Source organism: Rhinolophus sinicus, chromosome 1, assembly GCF_057876585.1.
Source record: "Rhinolophus sinicus isolate RSI-liver-muscle chromosome 1, RSI-T2T, whole genome shotgun sequence".
Lineage (NCBI taxonomy): Eukaryota > Metazoa > Chordata > Mammalia > Chiroptera > Rhinolophidae > Rhinolophus > Rhinolophus sinicus.
This window is the reverse complement of record NC_142501.1, coordinates 10,129,253-10,154,106: the sequence shown is the minus strand read 5'-3', so window position 1 is coordinate 10,154,106 and position 24,854 is coordinate 10,129,253. Positions and strand designations below refer to the sequence as shown.

Here is a 24,854-nt window from a genome sequence, read left to right as displayed (position 1 = left end):
GGCACTCACCCGGGCCCTCCCATCTCTGCTGCCCAAGCAGGAAGTCGGTGGGGCCTCAGCTGAGAGGGCTGGGAGGTGCTTAGACAAGGGACTTTCTAAAGCAGGGCCCCTGTGAGAAGAAATGGATCTCCAGTATTTGAGGGAAGAGGCAGAAGCCTGGCTGGAATACTACATCAAGAAGTCCTGGACCAGGTACTGCTGCCCACCCTGGCCCGCTGGCCCCCTCTCCGTAGCCCCTTCCTTCACAGGGGGCCCTAAGATCCTCTGTCCTTGGGGCCCATCCTCCTGCTGTCCAGCCTGGCTTCTCTCCCTCTCTCAGCTCCTTCTCTGCAGGTCCCTCTCCCTCGGGGGTTTTTGTCTCCACTACTGACTCTGAATGTCCCTGCCCGTACCTCCACCCAGCCCTGTTGTCCTGGCCCACCCCTCAGTCTGCAAGTCTGTGGGGCTGGGCTGTCCCCTCCCGGCCTGTGGGGCAGCCTGCCCCACGGTCTTTCCTGTGCTCTGTTAACAGTTAGAATTGGACGAAAGGATGAGTGAAGCAGTTGGTGGATTTAGTTTTAAGCACTTTGATCGATTTGCTCTTCTACTGACCCTGGTATACACACCGTGTGAGAATAGCTGTCTGGGGCAAGAAGATACGTTATCTGCTCCAAGGATGTCTCCACTGTGAGCAGAAAAGTAAATGCAGACTGTTCCCAGACACACCCACAACCTTTACAGTTATCACTACCACCAGCCCTGACCTGGAGAAAAGATACCTCAGGTCAGGAGATAGGCTGATAGTTTGCAATTAAGTAGAAAAGAGCGCCCCACCCAAGGCACACACTGCTGCCAGGTCACACAAGGGAATAGCTGGGCATGGCTGTGCCTGGACAGGGTACCAGGTCCGTCACTACCGGACAGGTAGCCAGCCCTGTGACTCGGGCAGGCTGCTGCCCCTCTTCCTCCGCTCTTCTCTGGGATGGGTCCCCCCAGGAAATGGGGAGGTGTAGATGACTTCAGATACATACAGCACTTAGAACAGTAGAGCTGCCTGTGACTTTAGGTGTTAACCTCATATTTAAAAATAAATAAACATGCATCGGTGAGAAGTTAAGCATCAATTGAGTGGAAATATTAAAAGCTACTATTTGGGGGCCAAGGTTTTTTGTTTATTGGTTTGTTAGTTTTGTTTTTTTTCTCGTTTTTATTTTTCTAACTGGTTGGAGGATGGTGGGCAGGAATCTGGGTAGGGTAGGAGGGGTGCTCTTGGAAGAAGCAGAGCCTGGGCTCCTATGGGACCCGGTCCCTGCTGTCCCTGACCCCTCTCCTCTCCCTCTCCCCCAGTCTTCCTGCCTGGGCGGCAGCAGGAAATACTCAGGGACCCAGGAGCGGTTGGGGGAGGCACAGCCCAGGTGGCACAGGGGGCTGTGTTCAGAAGACACTACATGGAGAAAATCCAGGGAACACTCTCTGCATTTTCTGTTTTCTCTTTTGCCCCAGAAACCCGATGGAGCAGTTGTATCGTGACTATTTCTACTTCCACTTTTACAACCTGCACAACGCCAGTCTTCGGTTTGGCTGCTACATCTGCTACCACGTGGAAGGAACACAGACTCACTTACCTATGCCCTTTAAAAAAGGGGTCTTTGAAAACCAGGTATGGGCCCCACTAGACTCTCATCAAAGGCAGGAACTAAGCCAGGCGATGATGCGGGGAAAAAAAGGATCAGTAAAAAGCCAGATGCTTCTTCCCACACATTGTCCTGCATCCTTGGCCCGTGATGTCTGTCCCTTGATGTTCCTCTTGAATCCTGATACACGATGGCTTTTGACTTATCCCACGAGACCTCTTTTAGAGACTCTGCTGGCTGTCCGTCTCTATGTCTTGTCATCTAGTGTGGCCTCTAGCAGCCTTGGAGGAGAGAACATCTTAGAAAGTCGGGTTTCTTGTACGTCAACGCCTTACGTGGCCACGGTAACTGCTCTGCTGGCCGGGTCCTCCCCCGGCCACAATCCTGACTCCTCCACAATCAGGATGTGTGATCCCCCAGGGGAGAGGCCGCAGCCCTCGTCCTGCCTGCCCCCAGCCTGCTCTGAGCCGTGGCCAGGTCTGCCTGGATGAGGTCTGCGGCCTCCATGGACACTAGATCAGACCCCCCCTTGCAGCCCCTGAAACAACCACTCACCTCTCCTGCAAAATATCCCACCACCTGCCACTCAGATTGCAGACTTTTCAGAATCTGTTTGGGGGGAAAAGCCATTATGGGATGGAGGGGTGTGCACTGTAGCGGTACTATCCCACTGAAGCATAATCGGGGTTACTTATGTCATGTAACCTTTTCTAGTACCCAGTGTTCAAAAGTTAAGAGATATTGATGAATTTAATGTTGCTAGTGTGCTTTGTAATATATCTAAGATATTATTTCAAACTATAATTTATACAAAAGTTCTTCAGGAGATAGTTACGTTCTTTTTTCACACTAAGTCGTTGAAAGGAGATGTGTATTTCACACTTGCTCAACACAGACGAGCCACATTTCCAGAGTGCAGTCAGCACGTGTGGCTATTGGCTCCCCTGCAGACAGTGCAGCTCTGTGCCCCCCCACCCAGCAGACAGCACCCAGGGAACAAGGCTGGACCCCAAAGGCCCAGCCCGGAGCAGGCGCTCAGGATGCTTGTGGCTTGAATGGATGGGAGAATGAATGTTGGAATTAATGGATGAGTCGATGCATGTGGGAAGGGATAACTAAGTACAAACAGAAGGGAAAGCAGAGATGGAAAGGAGTAAATCAATGCAGGACATGCCCCTGGGCCCTTTCCCTTGGTTCCCACACCATCTCGCCCTGCCACATGCCTGCCGTGCCAGCCAAGAGCGTCCCCTTTCCTTCCTTCCCCATCTCTCCCAGTTTTATCCCAAGAAGAGACGCCATACAGAACTCTGCTTCATCTCTTGGTTCCGCAACCAGAAGAAGTTCTTGGACAAGATGCTGTCCCCTGGTGAGAAATACCGTGTCACCTGGTACATGTCCTGGAGCCCCTGTATTAACTGTGCGAATGCTGTGGTCAGGTTCCTGGAGGAGAACGAGAACGCAGATTGGAGGATCTTCGTAGCTCGCCTCTATCACTCCAATTCTCCCGAACACCGGCTGGGGCTGCGCAGGCTGCATCACGCAGGGGTCCAGATGAATATCATGTCATCAGAGGGTGAGAGCAGAGGGAGCTGGGGCAGGGGTGTGGGAGGGGCTAGAACCAGGTAGGGGCGACCTAGAGAGCCTTAGGGAAAGTGAGAGGAAGGGCAGCCTCTCTTCGCCGCCTGCAGAGGAGGTGCTGGACCATGGAGAGGATTGCGGAGTCTACTGGAAGAGAGAAATCAGGGGAGAAAGGTGGTCCTGGGCAGGGGAGGGTACACAAGAAGGACTTGGGGGCTTCCAGAAAGGGGGAGAATTGTAGCCTCAGATTCCAGTTGGAAGAGAGAAGTTGAGGGAAGAAAGAGGAGGCAGTGAAATTATGATGGGAAGAGTGTGTCCCTAAGAGTCAGACACCTGTGGCCCCTCACCCACCCCTAGAACTGGAGCTCACCTCTGTTTCCCCTGTCACCTTTCAGATTTTGAGTACTGCTGGGAAACCTTCGTGGACCACCAGGGAACACCCTTCTTCCCCTGGGATGACATGGATGAAAATTATGAGAGACTATCTATGACTTTAGAGGACATTCTCCAGGTGAGGTTCTTCCCTCCCTGCTCCCCGTCCTCCCACCTCCACGCCCCTTCTCCCCCTCACCATCTCTCCCTGGACCTTTCTTTCCCTGTGCTCAGGGCCTCCTCTGGGTTACCTGCTCTCTGCCGGGGCACCAGGTCTATCCCTCCCATCCCTTCTGACACGGTGCCTCTGCTTTCTCACCTCCCTGTGTCCCTCCTTCTCTCCCCGTTTTGTAACTGCCCCAGACCTCTTCTCTTTTCATCTTTCCAACTGCCTCACTCCCTGCTTCCTTCAACTCTGCCTTCTGGATCTAGAATCAGGAAAATTGATGGGTGGACTTCAATGTCTCTAAAGAAGGCAGGAGACCTGCGTTGAACAGCAGAATAATACCCTTTCTCAAGAAATGGAACCTCCCTATTGGCCACCATCTCCAGATTGATGCAAAGAAACCGGCGAAAGTCAATGAGCTCATAAGAAATTGTTTGTTTGTTTGTTTGTTTGTTTGTTTGTTTTTAAATCTAATAGATTTACTGTCATTTAAAATCCATGTTGTGTTCCAAATATACACCAGTGAGATTATTATCAATAGTATCAGAACAGTTTTTGATGATTTTAATTGATTTTAAATCCAAAGCAATGAAATGAAAAATTAAGAATCTTCCACAAATTTTTTTTCCCTTTCTAAATGTATCATGAAGTTCAAATAGCTCAATAAATGCTTGCAAATATGCAAATGCTTTTCTCTTTTGTAGGTACCTTCATGGGGTGGGGGCAGTGGGTATACTAATTCCCGCTTGGGGTCAAGTAAAAATCAGCTAATCCTTATAGCAGGGGAATCTGGCATTTAAAAACCTACATTCATTGACTAACTATTACACTGTTAGCAGCAAGTTTTTGAAATGACAGCCTACACAATAAGAAAAGAGAAAAAATGAGTGTAAATATTGGGAACAAACATTCAAATTGTCAGTTAGATGGGGGCTGGGAATTACTCCAGTCCTCAGGCTGTTTCTACTTCCCCTGCCCTGGTGAGGAAGCTAGAGGGAGGGGCTTTCCTGCCAGAGCATGACCTCTGCCCTTTACGGTCCTGGGCCCAAGCAGGACCCACCACAGGCACTAGATGTCTCTCCTGCCATGTCTCTGTGGAGCCTGCGTCCTGCTGAGTGAGCCCCTGGCAGCTGGGTGTCCTGCACAGGCTGTTCCGGGCAGTGAAGGCTCCCAGGTCTCACCTCACAGACTTCTGCTCACGTGCCAGGGCCCAACCTGGTCACAACCTCACACAGTGACTGCAGGGACTGCGGGAGGAGTCATTGAGTTTGAGACATTGGAGGGATGGAGAGTAAGGACAGACGATGACCATGGCCAAGGAGGGAGGAGGGACTAAGTCAGGGAGGGCCTGCAGCCTGAAGGGGAGAACTGATACGCAGTCACCTGGAGAGATGGAAGCAAAGGAGAGGGGGGGCAGTGAGAGGAGGGGCAAAGCAGGGCTGAGGGCCAAAGGTGAAAGGCCAAGGGGCAAGAAGGAGCCTAAGGACAGGACACTGGGATCGAGGGAGCCTGGCAGGGACTGTGGCTGCCAGTGACGGAAAGCTGCCGGGAGGGCTGAACCAGGCTGTTTCACAGAACAAGGCACGTGGGAAGGGTAGGGTGTGGGCCTGGCTCAGCTGCTCGGCAATGCTGTCAGGACCTGGGCCACAGCCCCTGTCCCCAGCTCAGCTCTAGGTGCTCGTCTGCTGCTGGTTTCCTCCAGGCTTCAGATGGCTGCCCACCTACAGCCATCACGATGTCTCATTCCAAGGGAGCATGAGAAAGGGGACAGGACAAATCCCGGAACTTTCAAGCCTGTACATCCTTTCAATGGACAATCAAAGTGACCTACCATGAACGGTGGCTGATAGGATACCCCATAAGTCCCAGTTTCCAGTGGTGTTACCTTTGGAGACCCCGTTTGTTTGCAAAGGGAACAGGACTGGCTCTTGGGTTCCTCACCTGTAACGTGTGGAGAGTAAGAGTGACTGACCAGGGGGCTGCCCTGACGGTTAAATGTTGAGTATTTATTTACTTAAATGTCTGAGATAGGCAATCCTCAACAAAGGAAGAAGTTATTATAAAATAGAGGGGAAGTCTCTCATTCACTAAATCACTCAATCCACCAGTAATACCTCAATCTTGCAGCAAGTTCTGCTCATACCACGTGCAGCCAGGTGCTGGGAAGAGGTGATGCCAGGAAGCGCCCAGGGCCTCAGCAGGGCGGTCACAGCTGAGACCCAGGACAGGGCCAGTTCCTGCTCCTGAGTCCCCTCCTCCTGGTCTTCGTGATGGGGACTCCCCTCCTTCCCTCCAGGGCTCCTTCTCTGATCCCTGGGAGCTCCTCCTGTCCCCTGACCCCAGCGTCTGGCCTGGCCTCTCTCTAGGGGTCCCGGCGTGTCCTCTAGGCTGATGCTTTCATTTCTGTGTCTCTTCCTGCTCCTGCAGCAGGTGTGCCAGGGAGCCTGAGTCCCATAGGTGATGGTGCCATGCCCAGGTGAGGGGGACGGATGGAGAGGTGTCATGTCCAGCACAACACAGGCTGTGGGAGAGTGAGAAGGGGCAGCGCAGGGTTAAGAAAGAAACAGAAATTAAGAAAATTGTAACACAGAGGGCCAAAGATCTCACCACCTCAAAGGACTGTGAGCCCTGAATCGAGCCATCCTGTGGCTTTTATTGATAAACATACAAGGAAGTAGCATTGTTTTTTCCACGGTCTGTGAATCTCATACATCATACCAGAAAACTGATTCAAACCAATCACCCTTGCCTGCAAATAGCCGGAACAGAAAGTCCCATGATGTCATAACAATTATGATATATGCCGTCCCAGGAACAAATCCTTTATGCTGAAACTTATTGTTAAGAATGGAAGGAGAGCTGATGTTATCACATCACTGACTCACTTCCCAAGCAGGTAATGGGAAGGAATATAGCCACAGAGGCAGAAGGTCTTTTCGGCTGGGGAAAGGTGGGGGCTGTGCCCACCTCTATCGACCCCGTAAGTTCTCCTAGTGGTCCCCACACGGTTCCTCCTGGCTTGGGTTGTTTCTCCCGTGAGAAATCTTACCCGTCATTGGCTGACCAACCATCTTTTGGGGGCCAAACAGAGACATGAGGTGTAAGCACAAAGGTGAAGCCAAGTCCCTGAAAGGTACAGTCTCACAGACTCTTCTTTCATTAGGGAAAGGCACGAGGGGACGGACGGCTAGGCTGCGGCGTGACAACAGAGAGGGGACGCCTTTCCCTTGTCTTTAAATTAGCCTCCACTTTTTGGTGCAGACTCACCTTGTCTCAGGCCTGGGCAAAGCCCTCTTCATCCCCAAGCTCACCCCAACTTCTCCAATCTTCAGACGAGGGACTGACTACTTAGTACCATTTTGCTCTGAGGGAAAGTCCTTTTTCCCTTTTCCCAAGGTCACAGGTAGGACAAAGTAGAACCCAGATTCGTATCGTCCGTCCCTCCTTTTTTTCCTCCCTCCCTCTCTCTTTCCCTCCTTTCTTTCCCTTCTGAAGGCCCATTTCTTCTCTCCATCTGCCCAGAGTGGTTTATCTTCCTCTTTAATCCTGTTCCTTCCTCTCTCTGCTCTTTCCTCCTGGTCCCCCTCCTGGCTGCCTTTTTCCTTCGCGTCCATGTTCCCCTTTAGCTGCCTGACTCGATTTCTCTTTGCCTCTCCCAGACCCAGCATGAATCAAGGCCTTTAGCTTCTCCTCCATCTTCTTTGACATTCACCCCTAGATGACCTGGCATGAGTCGTCTACACGACCATGGCCTGAAGTCCTTCCTAGAGATGCCACCCTGGGCCCTGGTTCATGTCCACGAACCAACACAAATGACAAAATGCCCCTCTGTGTCAGTGTCCTTCTCGGTCGCTTGGCAGAATTTGGAGTCTGTCTTTTTATCTTCACTCTTTTGGGGCAGGAAACCTCATCCTCTGCTCCCTCATGTGGATGTCTACCGGCTACTGAAGTGGCTGCCCCAGTGTATTTGCACTAGTAACCAGCCCAGTCCCTCCCGGGAAAGAGAGCACATTTGTTGAAATAATGGACAGAGGCCCTGCTCAACACCACCATTCATTCGGTTTCTGAGCCCATCGCCCCTTGGCTCAGCTCCTCTGGTCACAGGCTGTGTCCTTGCCCTTCAACTGGATCCTGTAACAGGGGGGTCCTTACATAATGGTGGGTTATACTAGTTACCAACAATAATACAATTATTGGGAATCCATTCTCATATATAGAAAACGATTTTAATATTACAGGTTTCTAGTAAAACACGCAAGCAATTTATTTTTTTATTTTGTTTAACAGGACTTTATTGGGGAACAGTGTGTACTTCCAGGCCTTTTTTTTTCCAAGACAAGTTGTTGTCCTTTTAATCTTAGTTGTGGAGGGTGCCGTTCAGCTTCAAGTTGTTGTCCTTTCAGTCTTAGTTGTGGAGGGCGCAGCTCAGCTTCAGGTCCAGTTGCCGTTTTCTAGTTGCAGGGGGCACAGCCCACCATCCCTTGCTGGAGTCGAACCGGAAACCTTGTGGTTGAGAGGACACGCTCCAACCAACTGAGCGATCCGGGAGCTCAGCGGCAGCTCAGCTCAAGGTGCCGTGTTCAATCTTAGTTGCAGGGGGCAGAGCCCACTATCCCTTGCGGGACTCGAGGAGTTGAACTGGCAACCTTGTGGTTGAGAGCCCACTGGCCCATGTGGGAATTGAACCGGCAGCCTTCGGAGTTAGGAGCATGGAGCTCTAACTGCCTGAGCCACCGGGCTGGCCCCACGCAAGCAATTTATAATCAATAGAATGAGAGAGAAAATCTCCCATACCCCCACCCATCCCATCCCATCCAGCCTTCTCCAGAAGTATCCTGTTTCTTACAGCTGTAGGTCATCAGTTCTCATTGCTGTGTAGTATTCCACCAGGTGAGCTCACTGCACTTCCTTTATCAGTCCTGCTGTTGATGACATTGGCTGTGGGCGTGGTGACTGTGGCAGAGCTGAGGAGGCCATGAGGAGCCTGAGAGGAATCAAGACCACTGGAACCCAGCTTCACCAGAATTGTGTTTTCTTCACAACAGCACTCATTTACCCATTCAATCAACATCTTAAATCTTTTCTAGTCTGACGTGGGAAGGAGCTATCGTATTGGTCTTAATTTTTATTTTTCTGATTACTAAGGAGTAGATGAAAGTGGTGTCTTTGTTTTAAGCTCTTTCCAAGAGAAAGCTTATCCATGTCTCACCCCATTTCTTCCCTTAAGATTTGGTTCTCACAGGCTGCTATTGGCTTTCCTGCTAATGAAGTGCCACCGCCTCCTTCTCAAAAACTTGCAATTCTTCCTAAATACGAAATAATGGAAGACAGAGATGAGAATGTCCTTCCTCCCTGTAGCAATTGAGGGAGAGAGGTCTTGCTGTGTCATAAATTAGTTCAAAGAACTGGTTCAAGGAATCTGAACATGAGGTTAAGACCTTATGTTCACAGGGTACCAGTCTTGACTTTCTGTGTGGTAGGACAGCTGTGTGGACACGGGTGGTTATTAACAAGTAGAATAGAGATGGGAGTAGGGGCTCAGGAGGCAACTGCCTGCGTTCCCATCCTGCCTCCACCACTTGCTGCTTTATGATATTTGGCAAATTACTTAGTCAAATTATAGGCATAAAATGGAGACAATAATAGAACTTCCTCATATGTGGTTGTGAGGCTTAAATTAGTTTTTTATGTTTATATCTACATATCTTATGAAGAGTGCCTGACCCACACTAAGCATTATAGAGTGTTTGCTGTTTTCTATTACTAGAAATCTGTCTCTAAAAATAGCATTCCACATCATCTTGCAAAGGCTGTATAAGACCCATACATTGAAAACATTACTAAGAGATAGTAAAGAAGACCTAACTAAATGAAGAGATATACCATATTCATGGATCAGAGGTCTCTGTGTTAAGATGTCAATTCTATAGATTCCATGCAATTCCAATCACATTCCAAGAGTCTGCCCCCTTGTGGTAGCTTTGTAATGCGTCGACTAGGCCAGGCCAAACTACTTTCCCAGAATTCCCTTTCTAGTAGTTGTGGACCAGTGTGCCCCGCAGGAGGGATTATCCTAGCTGATGAAGAGGGAGGGAGTGAAATAGCAGCCTGTTCTAGTGTTGGGGTGCTGACTTGATTCATCTCCTTGGTGTGAAGCAGCAACTGTGAGGACTTCCTCCACTTCTCCTTTGAGCATCTCTGACCTCTGGGCCAGGTGTGTGTCATTAGCTCCATGATGAAGGGCCCAGCGACACCCAGACCACTAAAGTCATAGGCAAGAACGACTACATGGGTTTCTGTCCATCCTCATGCGCTCCACAGCTAATACTTGTGGGTCCAGCTTGTTCTTGCTCTCCCACACCTTCCATCCATCGTCCTTTCCCAATTGCTCATCCTGTGGACCTCATCTTGCAGCATTAGACATGAAAACAAAACCTTACAGAGACTGCTTAACGAGCCCCCACAACTGCATAAATCACAGTCCTATAGGAAATCCTTATATGCACCATCTTGTAACCGGAGGACAAAGGAATCCGAGGCTCGTGTTGCCTGTGCCACTCAGCCAATAGACCGACACAGGAGTTGGGTCATAGAATAAGCGTTTTTTACCAGAGTGCCAGGATCAGGTCTGAGAAGGCAGAGGGTTAACACCTCCCAAAATTGCCTTAACGTTCTCAGACCGGCTTGGGGTATTTAAGGGAAAACCAGGGCATTCTCCCAGAGGCTGCAGGACATCTCGGAGGTCTGTTCTCATTTCATGATGTTCCCCTCTGTCATCTATCTCTGTGGTGCCAGTGGCTCAGGAACCAGTGGTCCAGGAAGGGTGGGGGAGTAACCTGCAAAAAGGTTTGTAATTAGCAAGCATCTACAAGGTGATCTTCTAAGATAAGCAGCCTGAACTGGGACAGAACATCCCAGAGGCATTCTGAGCTCAGCCACAGGGGGTGCGAAGCCCACTTGGATGGGGTTGGGGCACCCCAGAGGCATTCTGAGTACAGGGGGCCCAGCTGGGCCCTGCTTCAATATGATCTGGCAATCCCACTTCTGAAAACAAAATCTGTATTCCAAAGAGCTATCTGCACTCCCATATTTATTGCAGCATTATTCACTCTAGCCAAGATATGGAAACAACCTAAGTGCCGGTCAATGGATGATAGGAAAAAGATGATATGGTAAAGACAATTTCTTCAATAAATGGTGCTGGGAAAACTGGAAAGATACAGGCACAAAAAATGCACCTAGACCACTTTCTTACACCATATACAAGAATAAACTCAAAATGGAGTAAAGACTTAGATGTAAGACCCTGAACCATAAAACTCCTAGAATAAAACATAGGGAATAAACTCTCTGACATTGCTTTCAGTAATTTTTTTTTTTTTTTTGGATATATCTCCTCTGGCAAAGGAAACAAAAGAAAAAGAAAATAAATAGGACTACATCAAACTAAAAAGTTTTTGCACAGCAGAGGAAACCAAATGAAACCAAATCAACAAAATGAAAACAAATGGGAGAAGAGATTCACCCATGACACATCTGATAAGGGGTTAATATCCAAAATATATAAAGAACTCATAGAACTTAACACCAAAAAAAACCCAAACAATCCAATTGAAAAATGGGCAGAGGGGCCGGCCCAGTGGCTCAGGCAGTTGGAGCTCCATGCTCCTAACTCCGAAGGCTGCCGGTTCGATTCCCACATGGGCCAGTGGGCTCTCAACCACAAGGTTGCCGGTTCAACTCCTCGAGTCCTGCAAGGGATGGTGGGTTGTGCCCCCTGCAACTAGCAACAGCAACTAGACCTGGAGCAGAGCTGCACCCTCCACAACTAAGACTGAAAGGACAACAAGTTGACTTGGAAAAAAGTCCTGGAAGTACGCACTGTTCCCCAATAAACTCCTGTTCCCCTTCCCCAATAAAAATCTTAAAAAAAAAAAAAAAAAAAAATGGGCAGAGGACCTTAATAAGTATTTCTCCAAAGAGGATAGAGAGATGGCCAATTGACATATGAAAAGATGCTTACCTTCACTAATCATCAGAGAAACACAAATAAAAACCACAATGAGATATCACCTCACACCTGCCAGAATGGCTATGTCCATAAATCAACAAACAAGTGTTAGGAGGATGTGGAGAAAAGGGAACCCTCCTGCACTGTTGTTGGGAATGTAAGCTGGTGCAGACACTATGGAAAACAGTTTAGAGGTTCCTCAAAAAATTAAAAATAGAACTACCTTATGACCCAGTAATCCCACTTCTGGGTATTTATCTGAAGACATCCAGTCTGGCTCGGATCAGAGGGAAGACTCCAGAGAGAAGATGGGTGTGAGCCTGAGCAGGCACTCATCAGGGCACTCCCATCTCTGCTGCCAAAGCAGGAAGGAGGTGGGGCCTCAGCTGAGGAAACTGGGAGGTCACTCAGACAAGGGACTTTCTAAAGCAGTCCCTGTGAGAGGAAGCAGAGCCCCAGCACACCAAAGAAATGGCAGGGTGGGGACGTATCAGTGGAGGAGACTACATCCAGATCCCCTGGGTCAGGTACCGCTCGCTGCCCACTCTTAGAACAGTAGCAGGAGCCTGTGAATTTAGGTGTTAACCTGATATTTAAAAAATAAACTTGCATAAGTGAAAATGGAATGAATAGAACTGAAATATTAAAAGCTACTATTTTGGGGCGGAGGGGGTTTTATTATTGATTTCTATTTTCTAACTGGTTGGGGGAAGGGTGCGAAGGAATTTGGGTGGGGTAGGAGGGGTGCTCTTAGAAGGAGCAGAGCCTGGGCTCCTATGGGACCCGGTCCCTGCTGTCCCTGACCCCTCTCCTCTCCCTCTCCCCCAGTCTTCCTGCCTGGGAGACAGCAGGAAATACTCAGGGACCCAGGAGCGGTTGGGGGAGGCACAGCCCAGGTGTACAAGGGACTGTGTTCAGAAGACACCACATGGAGAAACTCCAGGGAACACTCTGCATTTTCTGTTTTTCTCTCTTGTCCCAGAAACCCGATGAAGCGGTTATATCCTGGGATCTTCTCCTTCCACTTCCGCAACCTGATCTACGCCAACGGGCGAAATTCCTCCTACCTCTGCTTCGAAGTGGCAGGAGTGCAGTACTACTCATCTCGTACCGTATCCTTTCACCGTGGGGTCTTTCGAAACCAGGTATGGGCCCCACTAGACTCTCATCAAAGGCAGGAACTAAGCCAGGCGATGATGCGGAAAAAAAAGGATCAGTAAAAAGCCAGATGCTTCTTCCCACACATTGTCCTGCATCCTTGGCCCGTGATGTCTGTCCCTTGATGTTCCTCCTGAATCCTGATACACGATGGCTTTTGACTTATCCCACGAGACCTCTTTTAGAGACTCTGCTGGCTGTCCGTCTCTATGTCTTGTCATCTAGTGTGGCCTCTAGCAGCCTTGGAGGAGAGAACATCTTAGAAAGTCGGGTTTCTTGTACGTCAACGCCTTACGTGGCCACGGTAACCGCTCTGCTGGCCGGGTCCTCCCCCGGCCACAATCCTGACTCCTCCACAATCAGGATGTGTGATCCCCCAGGGGACAGCCCGCAGCCCTCGTCCTGCCTGCCCCCAGCCTGCTCTGAGCCGTGGCCAGGTCTGCCTGGATGAGGTCTGCGGCCTCCATGGACACTAGATCAGACCCCCCCTTGCAGCCCCTGAAACAACCACTCACCTCTCCTGCAAAATATCCCACCACCTGCCACTCAGATTGCAGACTTTTCAGAACCTGTTTGGGGGGAAAAGCCATTATGGGATGGAGGGGTGTGCACTGTAGCGGTACTATCCCACTGAAGCATAATCGGGGTTACCTATGTCATGTAACCTTTTCTAGTACCCAGTGTTCAAAAGTTAAGAGATATTGATGAATTTAATGTTGCTAGTGTGCTTTGTAATATATCTAAGATATTATTTCAACCTATAATTTATACAAAAGTTCTTCAGGAGATAGTTACATTCTTTTTTTCACACTAAGTCACTGAAAGGAGATGTGTATTTCACACTTGCTCAACACAGACGAGCCACATTTCCAGAGTGCAGTCGGCACATGTGGCTACTGGCTCCCCTGCAGACAGTGCAGCTCTGTGCCCCCCCACCCAGCAGACAGCACCCAGGAAACAAGGCTGGACCCCAAAGGCCCAGCCCGGAGCAGGCGCTCAGGATGCTTGTGGCTTGAATGAATGTTGGAATTAATGAATGAGTCGATGCGTGGGGGAAGCAGGCATGACTCAGTACAGGGAGGAGAGATATTTTAAAAAGGGAGAGGTCAATCAACAACATGCCTCTGAGACGATTGCTCCCTGGCCCCTCGTCCCCACTCCAACCCTCCCTCTACATGCCTGCCGTGCCAGCCCAGAGCGTCCCCTTTCCTTCCTTCCCCATCTCTCCCAGGTCTATGAGAATAAATCCTACCATGCAGAACTCTGCTTCCTGTCTTGGTTCAAAGCTAACAAGCTGTCTCCTGGTGAACATTACCATGTCACCTGGTTCCTGTCCTGGAGCCCCTGCGCCAGGTGTGCAGAGGAGATAGCCAACTTCCTGAAGCAGCACAGGAACGTGACGCTGAGAGTCTTCGCTGCCCGCCTCTACTACTTCTGGAACCCAGCATTCCAGCAGGGGCTTCGGAAGCTGCGCTGCTTAGGGGCCCAGGTGAAAGTCATGTCCTACCACGGTGAGAGCAGAGGGAGCGGGGACAGGGCTGTGGGAGGGACGTAGAGTGCCCCAGGGAGAGTGGGGAGTGCAACTTGGGAAACTGAGGCAGGAGTGATGGCTCCTGGCAAGGAGGAGACCAGGCCCTGAGCAGGGACACCTGGGAAGGCTGAGAGGCAGTCTCCTGGGCGGGTCCTGATTGCTTTCACCCCTCTTTATCTCAGATTTTAACTACTGTTGGGAAAACTTCGTGTACAACCGGTACATGCGTTTCAGGTGTTGGAAGAAAGTGCATAGAAATTATAATTTTATGTCCACACGGCTTGAGGAAATCCTCAGGTGAGTGCTCCCCTCACCGCCCACCACCTTCACCTCTGTTCTTGGGCCTCCTGCCTCCTTGCTGGCTCTGGTCATTCCCCCCTGCACTTCCTCTCTCTGCCCCTCAAGGTCTCCCTCTCACCAAGGAAGTCTCCTTCTCCCCCAACTTGGTTCCTCCCATCTCACCACAGTAACCAAATCTTGTTATTAAACTGAACATAAGTGGTCATGAGTGTGTAAGTGTGAAAATCAGAAGACGTGTGAAACATCCTTCAAGGAATCCTTAACCAGAGAAGGAGGGCCCACTGGGAGAATGACTGACTGCATTGGGTTGCTAGGGCTTTCAAAACAAACCCTGTAGCCAAGGCCATTGTGGTTTGAAGGCTCCATGCATTTGCAGCAGCTAGCATTTAAATAATTTAATTCTTGACTAGGGCTTTGTTCACAAGGTAAGTGTTCTTCCTGCTTAACTCCCTTTGTTCTCATAAGCTGCTGAGATGGTGTCTCTGTGTCAAACAAGAGGAGATAACTTCAGAGTCAAGAGGAAAATTCAGGAGTTTGTTTTGCAGAAGAATGTCTCCAGGCTACAACCAGCCGCTGACGCCCAGGAGTCTGATACAAAACGTTATCTAAGACTGAAGAAACAGACTTCTCTCTCTGGATTCTCTGAAACTCCCCCTTCCCTACTCCCGAGCTGCATAAAAACTCCCTACTTTTGCTTTTTGGGGAAGACAGATTTGAGAGATGTGGTTCTTTCATCCTCTCTTTGGCCAAATCCAATAAACCTTTTTCTATCTCCAAGCACCAGTGTCTCAGTGCTTTGGCTTACTAGTGCCTCGGGCACACAGACCGGAATTTTGGGAGGTGACTCAGTAACAACTCAGATTGGGGGACTCTAGAACAGACCTGTATCCCCTCACAGTTCTGGAGGCTGAAAGTCCAGGATCAAGGTGTCGGCAGGTTGCTTTCTCCTGAGGCCTCTCTCCTTGTCCTGCAGATGACCGCCTTCTCCCTCTGTCCCCACATGATCTTTCTTCTGTGCATCCCTCTGTGTGTCCCAACTTCCTCTTCTTGTAAGGACGTCAGTCAGATTGGATCAGGGCCCACCCTACGTGCCTCATTTAAACTTAATCACCTCTATAAAGGCCCTATCTGAAATACAGTCATATTCTGAGGACCTTGGGGTTAGAACTTCCACATATCAATTTAGGGAGACACAGTGCAGCTCACACAATGACCAAGGGCCTTTCTGAGCTGAGTGGGTGATGCAAGAGCAAGATCCTTGTCCTACGTGTCTGTCTCCCAGGTACGCCTGTGTCTCCCAGGTACGCCTATGTGTCTCCCAGGTGCGCCTGTTTCTCCCAGGTACACCTATGTGTCTCCCAGGTATGCCTGTGTCTCCCAGGTGCGCCTGTGTCTCCCAGGTACACCTATGTGTCTCCCAGGTACGCCTGTGTGTCTCCCAGGTGCGCCTGTGTGTCTCCCAGGTACGCCTGTGTGTCTCCCAGGTGCGCCTGTGTGTCTCCCAGGTACACCTATGTGTCTCCCAGGTACACCTATGTGTCTCCCAGGTACGCCTGTGTCTCCCAGGTGTGCCTGTGTCTCCCAGGTGCGCCTGTGTCTCCCAGGTACGCCTGTGTCTCCCAGGTACACCTATGTGTCTCTCAGGTATGCCTATGTGTCTCCCAGGTGCACCTGTGTCTCCCAGGTATACCTATGTGTCTCCCAGGTGTGCCTAGTTGTCTCCCAGGTATGCCTATGTGTCTCTCAGTTACGCCTGTGTCTCCCAGGTGCACCTGTGTCTCCCAGGTGTACCTATGTGTCTCCCAGGTGTGCCTGTGTGTCTCCCAGGTGTGCCTGTGTCTCCCAGGTATACCTATGTGTCTCCCAGGTGTGCCTAGTTGTCTCCCAGGTATGCCTATGTGTCTCCCAGGTGCGCCTGTGTGTCTCTCAGTTACGCCTGTGTCTCCCAGGTACGCCTATGTCTCCCAGGTACGCCTGTGTCTCCCAGGTGCGCCTGTGTCTCCCAGGTGCGCCTGTGTCTCCCAGGTACGCCTATGTGTCTCCCAGGTGCGCCTGTGTCTCCCAGGTGTACCTATGTGTCTCCCAGGTGCGCCTGTGTGTCTCCCAGGTGCGCCTGTATCTCCCAGGTACGCCTATGTGTCTCCCAGGTACGCCTATGTGTCTCCCAGGTGTGCCTGTGTCTCCCAGGTATGCCTATGTGTCTCCCAGGTGTGCCTGTGTCTCCCAGGTGTGCCTGTGTCTCCCAGGTATGCCTATGTGTCTCCCAGGTGTGCCTGTGTCTCCCAGGTATGCCTATGTGTCTCCCAGCTGCGCCTGTGTCTCCCAGGTATGCCAGACCTGATCTTGACTCACCTGCTTCCATTCCAGACCTTGCTGCCCCAAGAGCCCCCACCCCCTCCCACTCCATCATCATCACACCCTGCTCCACACCCCCTCACACCCCACCCTCATTCTGCTGCTCCTATTCATTCCCAAATGGGTGTGTAAGGATTGAGATTATCAGAGCTTTCCAAAAAGCAGAACAAAAAGTGGAAGGGCAGCTGAGAATCGGTCAGAGACAGCTCAGGAGCTCAGTGTAGATCAGGAAGTGAAGGTCTGGTCCTGGACCACAGAGCTGGCTACCAAGTGAATGTCCTGGGGAGGAAATGAGTGAGGTTCCCAACAGGGTGGGATGGGCTCTGGCGCCCAAAAAGGAGAAAGAGATGAGCCTGATATGGTGGGATTCTGGGCAGGCAGCCACAGAGGAAGGAAAAGCAAGAGGGAAGCTGTGCATGGGAAATACTTGCATAAAACCACTGCGAAGAATGTCTTAGGTCCCCCTGATTTGGGAGCCTTAAAAAACAGGAGAGACCATCTGTTTCTCCTCTGATCTTCACTGTTCTAGTGGGAGTTGTTGCTGGTGGCAGACACCTGTCCCTTCACTCGCCATCCCTGTCTACACTGCTGCCTGGGGTGTAGGGCAGAATCCAGGGTCTCTGGCTGCATTAGCCTGTCTACCTTAATGCTCCCCTCTCCGTGTTTCCTCCACAGAATGAGGCACAGAGGGGCACAGATGTGGATGACATTCTTGACTGCCTTGGTCATCAAAATGGTCCAAAGGGGCCAGCTCAAAATGTCTTCTCCTGGAGGAGACATTTCCGGCCTCCTGGAAGGCCAGTCTTTGCAATCCACAGGGACCTCCAGAACATCTCCTGCAAGACAGTCACTGTCCTGCTCCCAGCACGTCTCCATTCTCTGCCCACCTCGGAGAACTCACAGGAGTTCTCCAGGCTGAGATGTAGGAGTGCGGTTGTTGGGGAAAGGCCAGCAAAGGGGTACAGCTTCAGGTCCATCCCTCCTGCTTCTCGGGCTGTGGGGGCGTCTTGGCTCTGAGTTTGAACAGCACCTCAGTGTGCACTGATCACTCTTCCTGGAAGGGCCCAGCTTGTTCTGGAATCTTCCATTGGTTGTGGTCCCTGTGTGTGGAAGAATGACGAGGACCGAGAGACTCAAGCGGCACGCCGAGATCAGGGAGAACACAGCTTTATTACTCCAGTGGGCTCAGTGGGATTGTTCCCAAAGAACTGAGCACTAACTGGGGTTGGGCGCTTTGTTTTATAGGGTTGGGCCTCCAGGTTTTGGGGAGATACGCGCTATTGTTATTGCAACGCTAGGGGTTGGTTAAATCTGGCCAGGGTGCTGGGAAGTCCGTCCCTAGCAGCTGTGATTATTCAACATTGTTTTGACAGGGAGGCCTCTAACCATAGTGCCCGCAGGAGACATCTCCAATAAGGGGATGGAGGGAGACATCCCAATAAGGGGGGATGGAGCTCTGAGCTGGAGCTGCAGGAAAAAACCGTCCCAACACCTGAACATTAGGACAGATTGGGGTGGAGGGGACGCCATTTCTACAGACCCTCTAACCTCCTGCCCATGCTCTTGTTACCCCTGGGCCATCCCAGGGCCTCTGTGGCAGAATGGGGTGTGTGTGGGATGGGGAAGCAGTGGGGAGACAAGCTGGGAAAGGTTCCTTTGGGCCTTATATTTGTGTGCAATCTAGATTTGAGATGACAGGTGACTGCACTAAGACTTCTTCCTCAGGATTCTTTGTTTTTTCACCTAGAGGTCTTAGTGAAGTAGGAATATGTCTCTGTGAGTCCCCAAATGATGCAGGGGACTTTGGAGTGAGTGAGTGCCGGGATCCTGTCTCGTGAGACCAAAGAATGGAAACATGGACCCAGGAGAGGCAGAGTTTTAAAGGAAGATAGTTTATTGAAAGCAAAGGGTCAGACCTCCTGAGCAGTGAAGGGATCCTGATTGGGGGTCTGAGGCAAAAGCTCTTACTTTTATACCTTTCCTTGCCTGCTTGGGGAAGGGGAGCTCTTTGAAGAAGGGAAGTGGCACCTTCTAATGAAATTCGTTGTCTACCAGGTTTGTTCTGCTTGCCCGTCCTGAAGGAATTAGCAAAATAACCCACTCTTACCTATCAGATCTGCTCCGTTTGTCAGGCCAAAAGGAATTTTATGATTAACCTCAAAGCATTGTTACATTTTGTCCTGGAGCGAAGAGTGATTTCAAAACCTGGAGTTTCAGGACATGGCCTTTTTTGTTTATTCCACCAGGGACCTTCCTGTCTACCTAGCGACATGTTAGCTAACCTGTCTCATTAGTGGACATGCCACAAGGCACATTTGAAATCCAGGTCCTCAATTCCTGACCTGCGATGCCCTAGGGGAATGAAAGCCCCCTCCACTTGTGCTATCTTTCTCCCTCCAACACACACACTGCTTTTCAGGAAACAATGAGGAAGCAGGAGAGAGTGAGGCCACACCGCCTGGACAGCATTCCAGCTCTGCCATTTATTTGTTGTGTGACCTGGGGAGAGTGTCTTCATGTTAGGCCAGGAACAGAAACTGCCTTAGGCCTGAGAAACCGCAGGGAATGTGCTGAATAGAAACCATTTTATCTTGGAAGCCATTTTGCCTTGCTCCCTGCTTGCTTGTATCTGCTGGCTTGTATTTTTCTCACATTAGCCCATGATCAACGGACCTGAACATTCCCGGACAATAGCATGGGAACCAGGATACGGAGCAGGAGGACATCGTCACACCCCGAAACCCTCGGTGATGAAGAGTGCACCGAAAAGCCCTTGAAGCCTGGAAGAGAAACAGCCTTGTTTACTTCCCCTTATAAAGCTCCATGCCCCGCTTGCCCGGGGAGGGGATGGTCTTGTCTAACCTGGCCTCCCGCTGCTCAAACACACCAGCTAAATTCGAATACACCAATTTTGATCTCCCGCAACTCAGTCCTGCAGTCGTGCCTAATACTTAGTCTCTCTGTGATGGGACCTCGTGTGAGTTGTCAGTATTATGATCCGCCCTGTTAATGCTATGAGGATGGATTACAGGATCTGCTCAACACACCTGCCTTCTCCAAGGCTGGAGATGAAAATGCGACGCCCTGCCCTCACTTTACATTATCACCAGTCTTTGTCAGGACACTGAATGGCAACTAACTGCAAAGCAGGGGTGGTGTGGAGAGGGTTCCAGCCTGCCCTCCCCAGGGGAGCTGGGCCTCTGTCCTGCTCTCTTCAGCAGGGCCTGTCCCATCCTCCCCTCTCTGCCCTCACGACTTTCACTTTCCCTTTGCAATCACAGTGGGTCCTGCTGCACAGAGGGGTCTGTCTCCACCAGAGGTCCAGCTCTGCCCAGAGGGAGGGCCCCAAGGAACAGAGAGAAGGTGGGTGTGAGCCTGAGCAGGCACTCACCCTGGCCCTCCCATCTCTGCTGCCCAAGCAGGAAGTAGGCGGGGCCTCAGCTGAGAGGGCTGGGAGGGGCTTAGACAAGGGACTTTCTAAAGCAGGGCCCCTGTGAAGAGAAATGGAGCCAGAATGCCCATGACATTTTGGCTGGGCTGGGAGAATCATGCTGAGTAGACTGTATACCTGGGATCAGGTAAGTCAAAGGCACAGGAGGAGAAAAGTTGGGTTAGAGCCCAGAGAAGCAAAATCTCCCTAGGGCCTCCCACCCTGGGCTATCACAGCAGCTTGGGGAGCGAGGGGCATCCACCATTCAGACAGCGGGAGGACAGATCAGGGGCTTTCCCAAGGCCAACAGCAGCCTCGTGCCAGGCAGCTTTGTATTAGGGAAGTGGAGCCTGAGAGCTCAGGGACCAGGGCAGACTGGGGCAAGCCTGCCAAGGAGACTGGGGCTGTGCTACAAGGACCAGTTGCCACTGCCTCCTGTCCTCTCTGCTCCTGCCTCCTCCCCTCTTCCAGGCCTGGGTTCGCTCCCTCTCTGGTGCCATCTCTGCAGGGTCTACGCCTGCCTCCAGCCCCAGTCCTGCCTCTGTAGACCCCCCACCACTGGCTCCAGCAGCCTGTCTTTCTATGCCACTGGCTAGATCTCGTAGGCATGCCACCGGGTCTTCTTAAAGCCCTTTGTTCAAGCTCACCAGTCCACTTTAGGTGCAAGGACAATTGAGATAATTGTTGGAGGCAGCTATCAAAGCATTCTGATAAGTTTTATTTTAAAAACTTGCACAGTTTTGCAAGGAATGTTCTAATTTCTGCCATGGGGAAGGTAACTCCTCTTCAAGACAAGAAGATAAACTGTTTCTCTTAAAGACACTACCAAGTGTGCAAAATTAAAATGGTCCTTAAGTACTCCCTCCAAGTTGTTTCTATCATGCCTACAATTTTAGCTATTCAAGGCTAGGGGTCAACACTTGTGCTATTAAGGTAGTGCACTTGTCTAACATTTGAACTACTTTAGCCTTGACTGTGTGGGTTTGCCCGGCACTGGGGAATCTTCCCAGAATGGGGGAACTTCAGTATTAAATCAGGAAGGTTTTCTCCTAAGTGTACTATGAATGGGTGTCTTTCTTCTAATCCTCACCCTGAGGGTGGCCAGTGGCCCTAACTGGGAGTATGAACTTCTGCCTGGGTCACTGGTCTGTCATCAAAGGCCCCAGTCACAGATGGTCTCTTCAGCAATTGTCATCCAGTTCCATCTGAAGATTTGCTAATTAGCACAGAGATGTCAGAGGTGGGTTTCAGTTTATGAAATTAGTGGCTTTCTAAATTAGCATAACCGATGTCAGAAATGGTTTTTCATGGGTGGACTTAGGGGTGTTTCTGTGAGTTGGCTGGAAATAGGGGGAAGGCATTTCTGCCTTTGCAGGAACAGGATATGCAGCTCAGTGGCACCCTGTGCTGTGCGCCCCAAGGAAGGGCACCCTTGGCGTGACGCCTGCAGCCAGATGCAAGTTTCTGAGCCCTGTGGTCGCCAGGGCCTGACTCCATGATCAGCCAGGTCACCTCAGCCTTGGGTGGAGTGTCCAGAAGGACAGCAAGCTGGGGTGCCACCAAGCCTCCCAAGCTTGTTCACACTGTTTGGCGTCCACTGGGTCATGAATGGCCACGTGCAGTGGGGTCCGACCAGAGCCAGCGTCAAGCGCGCCGCTGGGCTGTGGCAGGAGGGCTCCAAGTTCTGTGCCCCTCGTCCATCTGGGCAGAGTCCACAGAGTTCTCAAAAAGGATCCGGTGGTTCTGCATGCCCGTGTGGGCCAGGTCCCTTCGCAATGTAATTCTCAATGAAAACCAGCAAGATACAAAACGGACTACTCTGTAGAGTATAATCACCACTGGGGGAGAAAAAGCTATGTGAGTCCTTCAGCCAAAAATCTCTCTCACAACACTCCCTTGGTGAAAAGTTTTTCCTGTTCACCTGCCTCTGCTCTTTGTACAGACTAAAGCGTGATACACATGCCGAAGCAAAGGGCGCAGTTAGAGGAAGCACCAGCTTCCGTCCCTCACTCCCCAAAGACAAGGTTCTGGAGTTGGACATGTTGGGGTTGAGGTGCCTGTGGGACCCGAACAGAGGAGTCTGGCGCTCAGGACAAAGGTGTACGAGCCCAGGAAGGACATACGGTGACCAGTTTCCAGGGCGTAGACCCCACTCAGGCCAGTTGTCCTGCCTGCAATGGTTTCCAAAAGGGGAGGGGCCCTCGGCCAGTCTAGAGGTGAGAGGCAGCGGGCCAGGTGGGAGCTCTCTCCTCTTCCTTCCCCCTCCTCAGTCCTTCTGGCCAACGAAGAAAGAGGAGACGCTCCTTACCTCCCTTACCACCCCTAGGTCCCAAGTGAACCCAAGGTGACAGAGCCTGGGCTGACACCACAAGACGCTCTCTGCATCTTCAGTTTTCTCCTTCCTGTTGCATAGAAACATGAGTCTGCTGCCAGAGGAAATATTCTACTACCAGTTTGGCAACCAGCCACGGGTCAGCGAGCCCAAGGGACGGAGGAAGACCTACTTGTGCTACAAGCTGAAGCTGCTCGATGTGACACTTGAGCAAGGCTACTTTAAGAACAAGGTGCCAGGCGGGCTCCCTGGGCGCAGGGCAGGAGGGGCTCCCGCATCCAGTGTGCAGGGAAAACACTGAGACGGCTGGGTCTGAGTTAGCCCAGCTTCCCTGGAACACTCCAGCTCCTTTCCATCCTGGGCCTCAGCAGAAGCTCTTCCCTCCAGCAGAACGCTCTTCCTGCCCCATTTTGAGAAGTTAACGTTTCCTGGTCCTCCGGATCTCAGCTTTGGGAAAGCCAAGGGCTCTTCCGAGGACTGAGCACTTAACTCTACCAACAAGATCTCCACAACATCCCTGCTTTTCCACCTGTTGCCCAAACTGGCCATGCCTCCTCCCTTCTGCTCTGACCTGCTTCTTGGGATCCCCAGACAACCTCCTGGGCAGGTGTCCAAACAGGTCCTCAGAGCCTTCAGGACTGTTCTGTGGGCTGTCTCTTTGCCAAGCCATCACCTACTCTAGTCACTGGGATCCTGTCTGATTTGGATCAAGCTGTGGGTGCTTTGGGAATCTTGAATTAATGGATGAGTGAGTTAATGAAAGAATAAATAAGGAAGGAAGGAAGGAGATTCTTTCCTGTCTTAGGCAAGTTTACGTATTCAAAAATTTACAGGGCAGAGGTCACGAACCTCTGGACTCTGCCTTTTAACCAACCCTTCCTTGTCTCCGTCTGGGACCCTCCCCAGAAAAAGAGCCATGCAGAAATTTGCTTTATTGACAAGATCTGCTCACTGGACCTGGACCAAACCCAGAGGTACAAAATCATCTGCTATGTCACATGGAGCCCCTGTGCCCACTGTGCTGAGAAACTGGTGGCTTTCATTGATGACCACCCCCACCTGAGCCTCCAGGTCTTCACCTCCCGCCTGTACGTCCACTGGCGCTGGGTAAATCAGCATGGGCTGCGACAGCTTTGGAAATCCAACATCCCAGTGTTGGCCATGACAGAACCAGGTAGAAAGAGACACAGCTGTCAGCTGACGGGAGGGTTTGCAGTTCCGAGAGGGAAAAGGCCCTGGGGGAGGGATGGTACCTGGACGGGAAGGATGGGGGCCCAGCTGAGGGCCAAGGTGGGGTAACACCCGTAAAGGACATTCCCAGGGAGAGAACGAGAAGGGAGGGGAAAGGAAGGAGGAGACCCTGACCCTGCAGGTGAGACATGCGTCTCCTCTGCCCCCTGCCCTGACTGGGACTCTCCTTTCATCTCAGAGTTTACTGACTGCTGGAAAAACTTTGTGGATAACCAGGAAAGGCCTTTCGAGCCCTGGGAGAAGCTGAAGCAACATAGTGACAAAGTAAAACGAAGGCTCCAGAAGATTCTGAAGGTGAGGCGCGGTCCCACTGCAAGCCCTTGGCCTCCACACCACCTTCCCAGCTTCATCCGCTTCGCCATGTCACAGCTCCCCTGGCCGCTCCCTCTGCCCTCACTCATTTCTCTTTTCCCACAATGCCCTGTTTCACTCCCCTCTCCCACTAGGGCTCTCAGTTCCTTCCTTCTCTCCCTTTCCTTAGACTCTTGTCTGCTTTCTATTTCTTTAAAGGCCTCACTTGACCTGGTTCATTTCTTGTCCCAGCGTTTTCAGTGTCCCCTCTCCTTCCTCCCTGCACAGCTTTCAGCCAATCGATGCTTCCTAATTTCTCTCTCAACAGATCAACACGATAGATCTGTTCTCAGAACAGAGCTCAGAAGAGATTCGAGATCTGAATAATTTAGTGGATGCTGTCAGAAATTTGAACTTGGATGCCCATGACCCTCATTACTAAGAAGTCACTCAAGATGACTGTTCC

At 51.0% G+C, this 24,854-nt stretch overlaps 1 protein-coding gene across 1 annotated transcript; it reads left to right on the top strand.

Moving 5' to 3' along the window:
* Nucleotides 1-24,854, top strand: LOC109448838 (uncharacterized). Its single transcript, XM_088793481.1, has 20 exons — nucleotides 1-192; nucleotides 1,483-1,639; nucleotides 2,889-3,186; nucleotides 3,587-3,702; nucleotides 3,927-3,953; nucleotides 12,569-12,615; nucleotides 12,723-12,885; nucleotides 14,130-14,387; nucleotides 14,612-14,726; nucleotides 15,195-15,602; nucleotides 16,052-16,110; nucleotides 16,193-16,213; nucleotides 16,315-16,373; nucleotides 16,679-16,697; nucleotides 16,795-16,855; nucleotides 16,997-17,055; nucleotides 22,887-23,078; nucleotides 23,753-24,020; nucleotides 24,276-24,391; nucleotides 24,717-24,854. Exons 1-20 carry the CDS (start codon nucleotides 122-124, stop codon nucleotides 24,828-24,830), a joined length of 2,628 nt encoding a protein of 875 aa, XP_088649607.1. The 5' UTR covers nucleotides 1-121; the 3' UTR covers nucleotides 24,831-24,854.

What these genes read in the sequence shown, in the direction of transcription:
- LOC109448838 (XM_088793481.1), top strand. Translation starts at nt 122, where the DNA reads ATGGATCTCCAGTATTTGAGGGAAGAGGCAGAAGCCTGGCTGGAATAC. An exon ending in AAGGGGTCTTTGAAAACCAG is followed by an intron (nt 1,640 to 2,888) that starts GTATGGGCCCCA and finishes CATCTCTCCCAG; the next exon opens with TTTTATCCCAAGAAGAGACG. An exon ending in CTTTAGAGGACATTCTCCAG is followed by an intron (nt 3,703 to 3,926) that starts GTGAGGTTCTTC and finishes TAACTGCCCCAG; the next exon opens with ACCTCTTCTCTTTTCATCTT.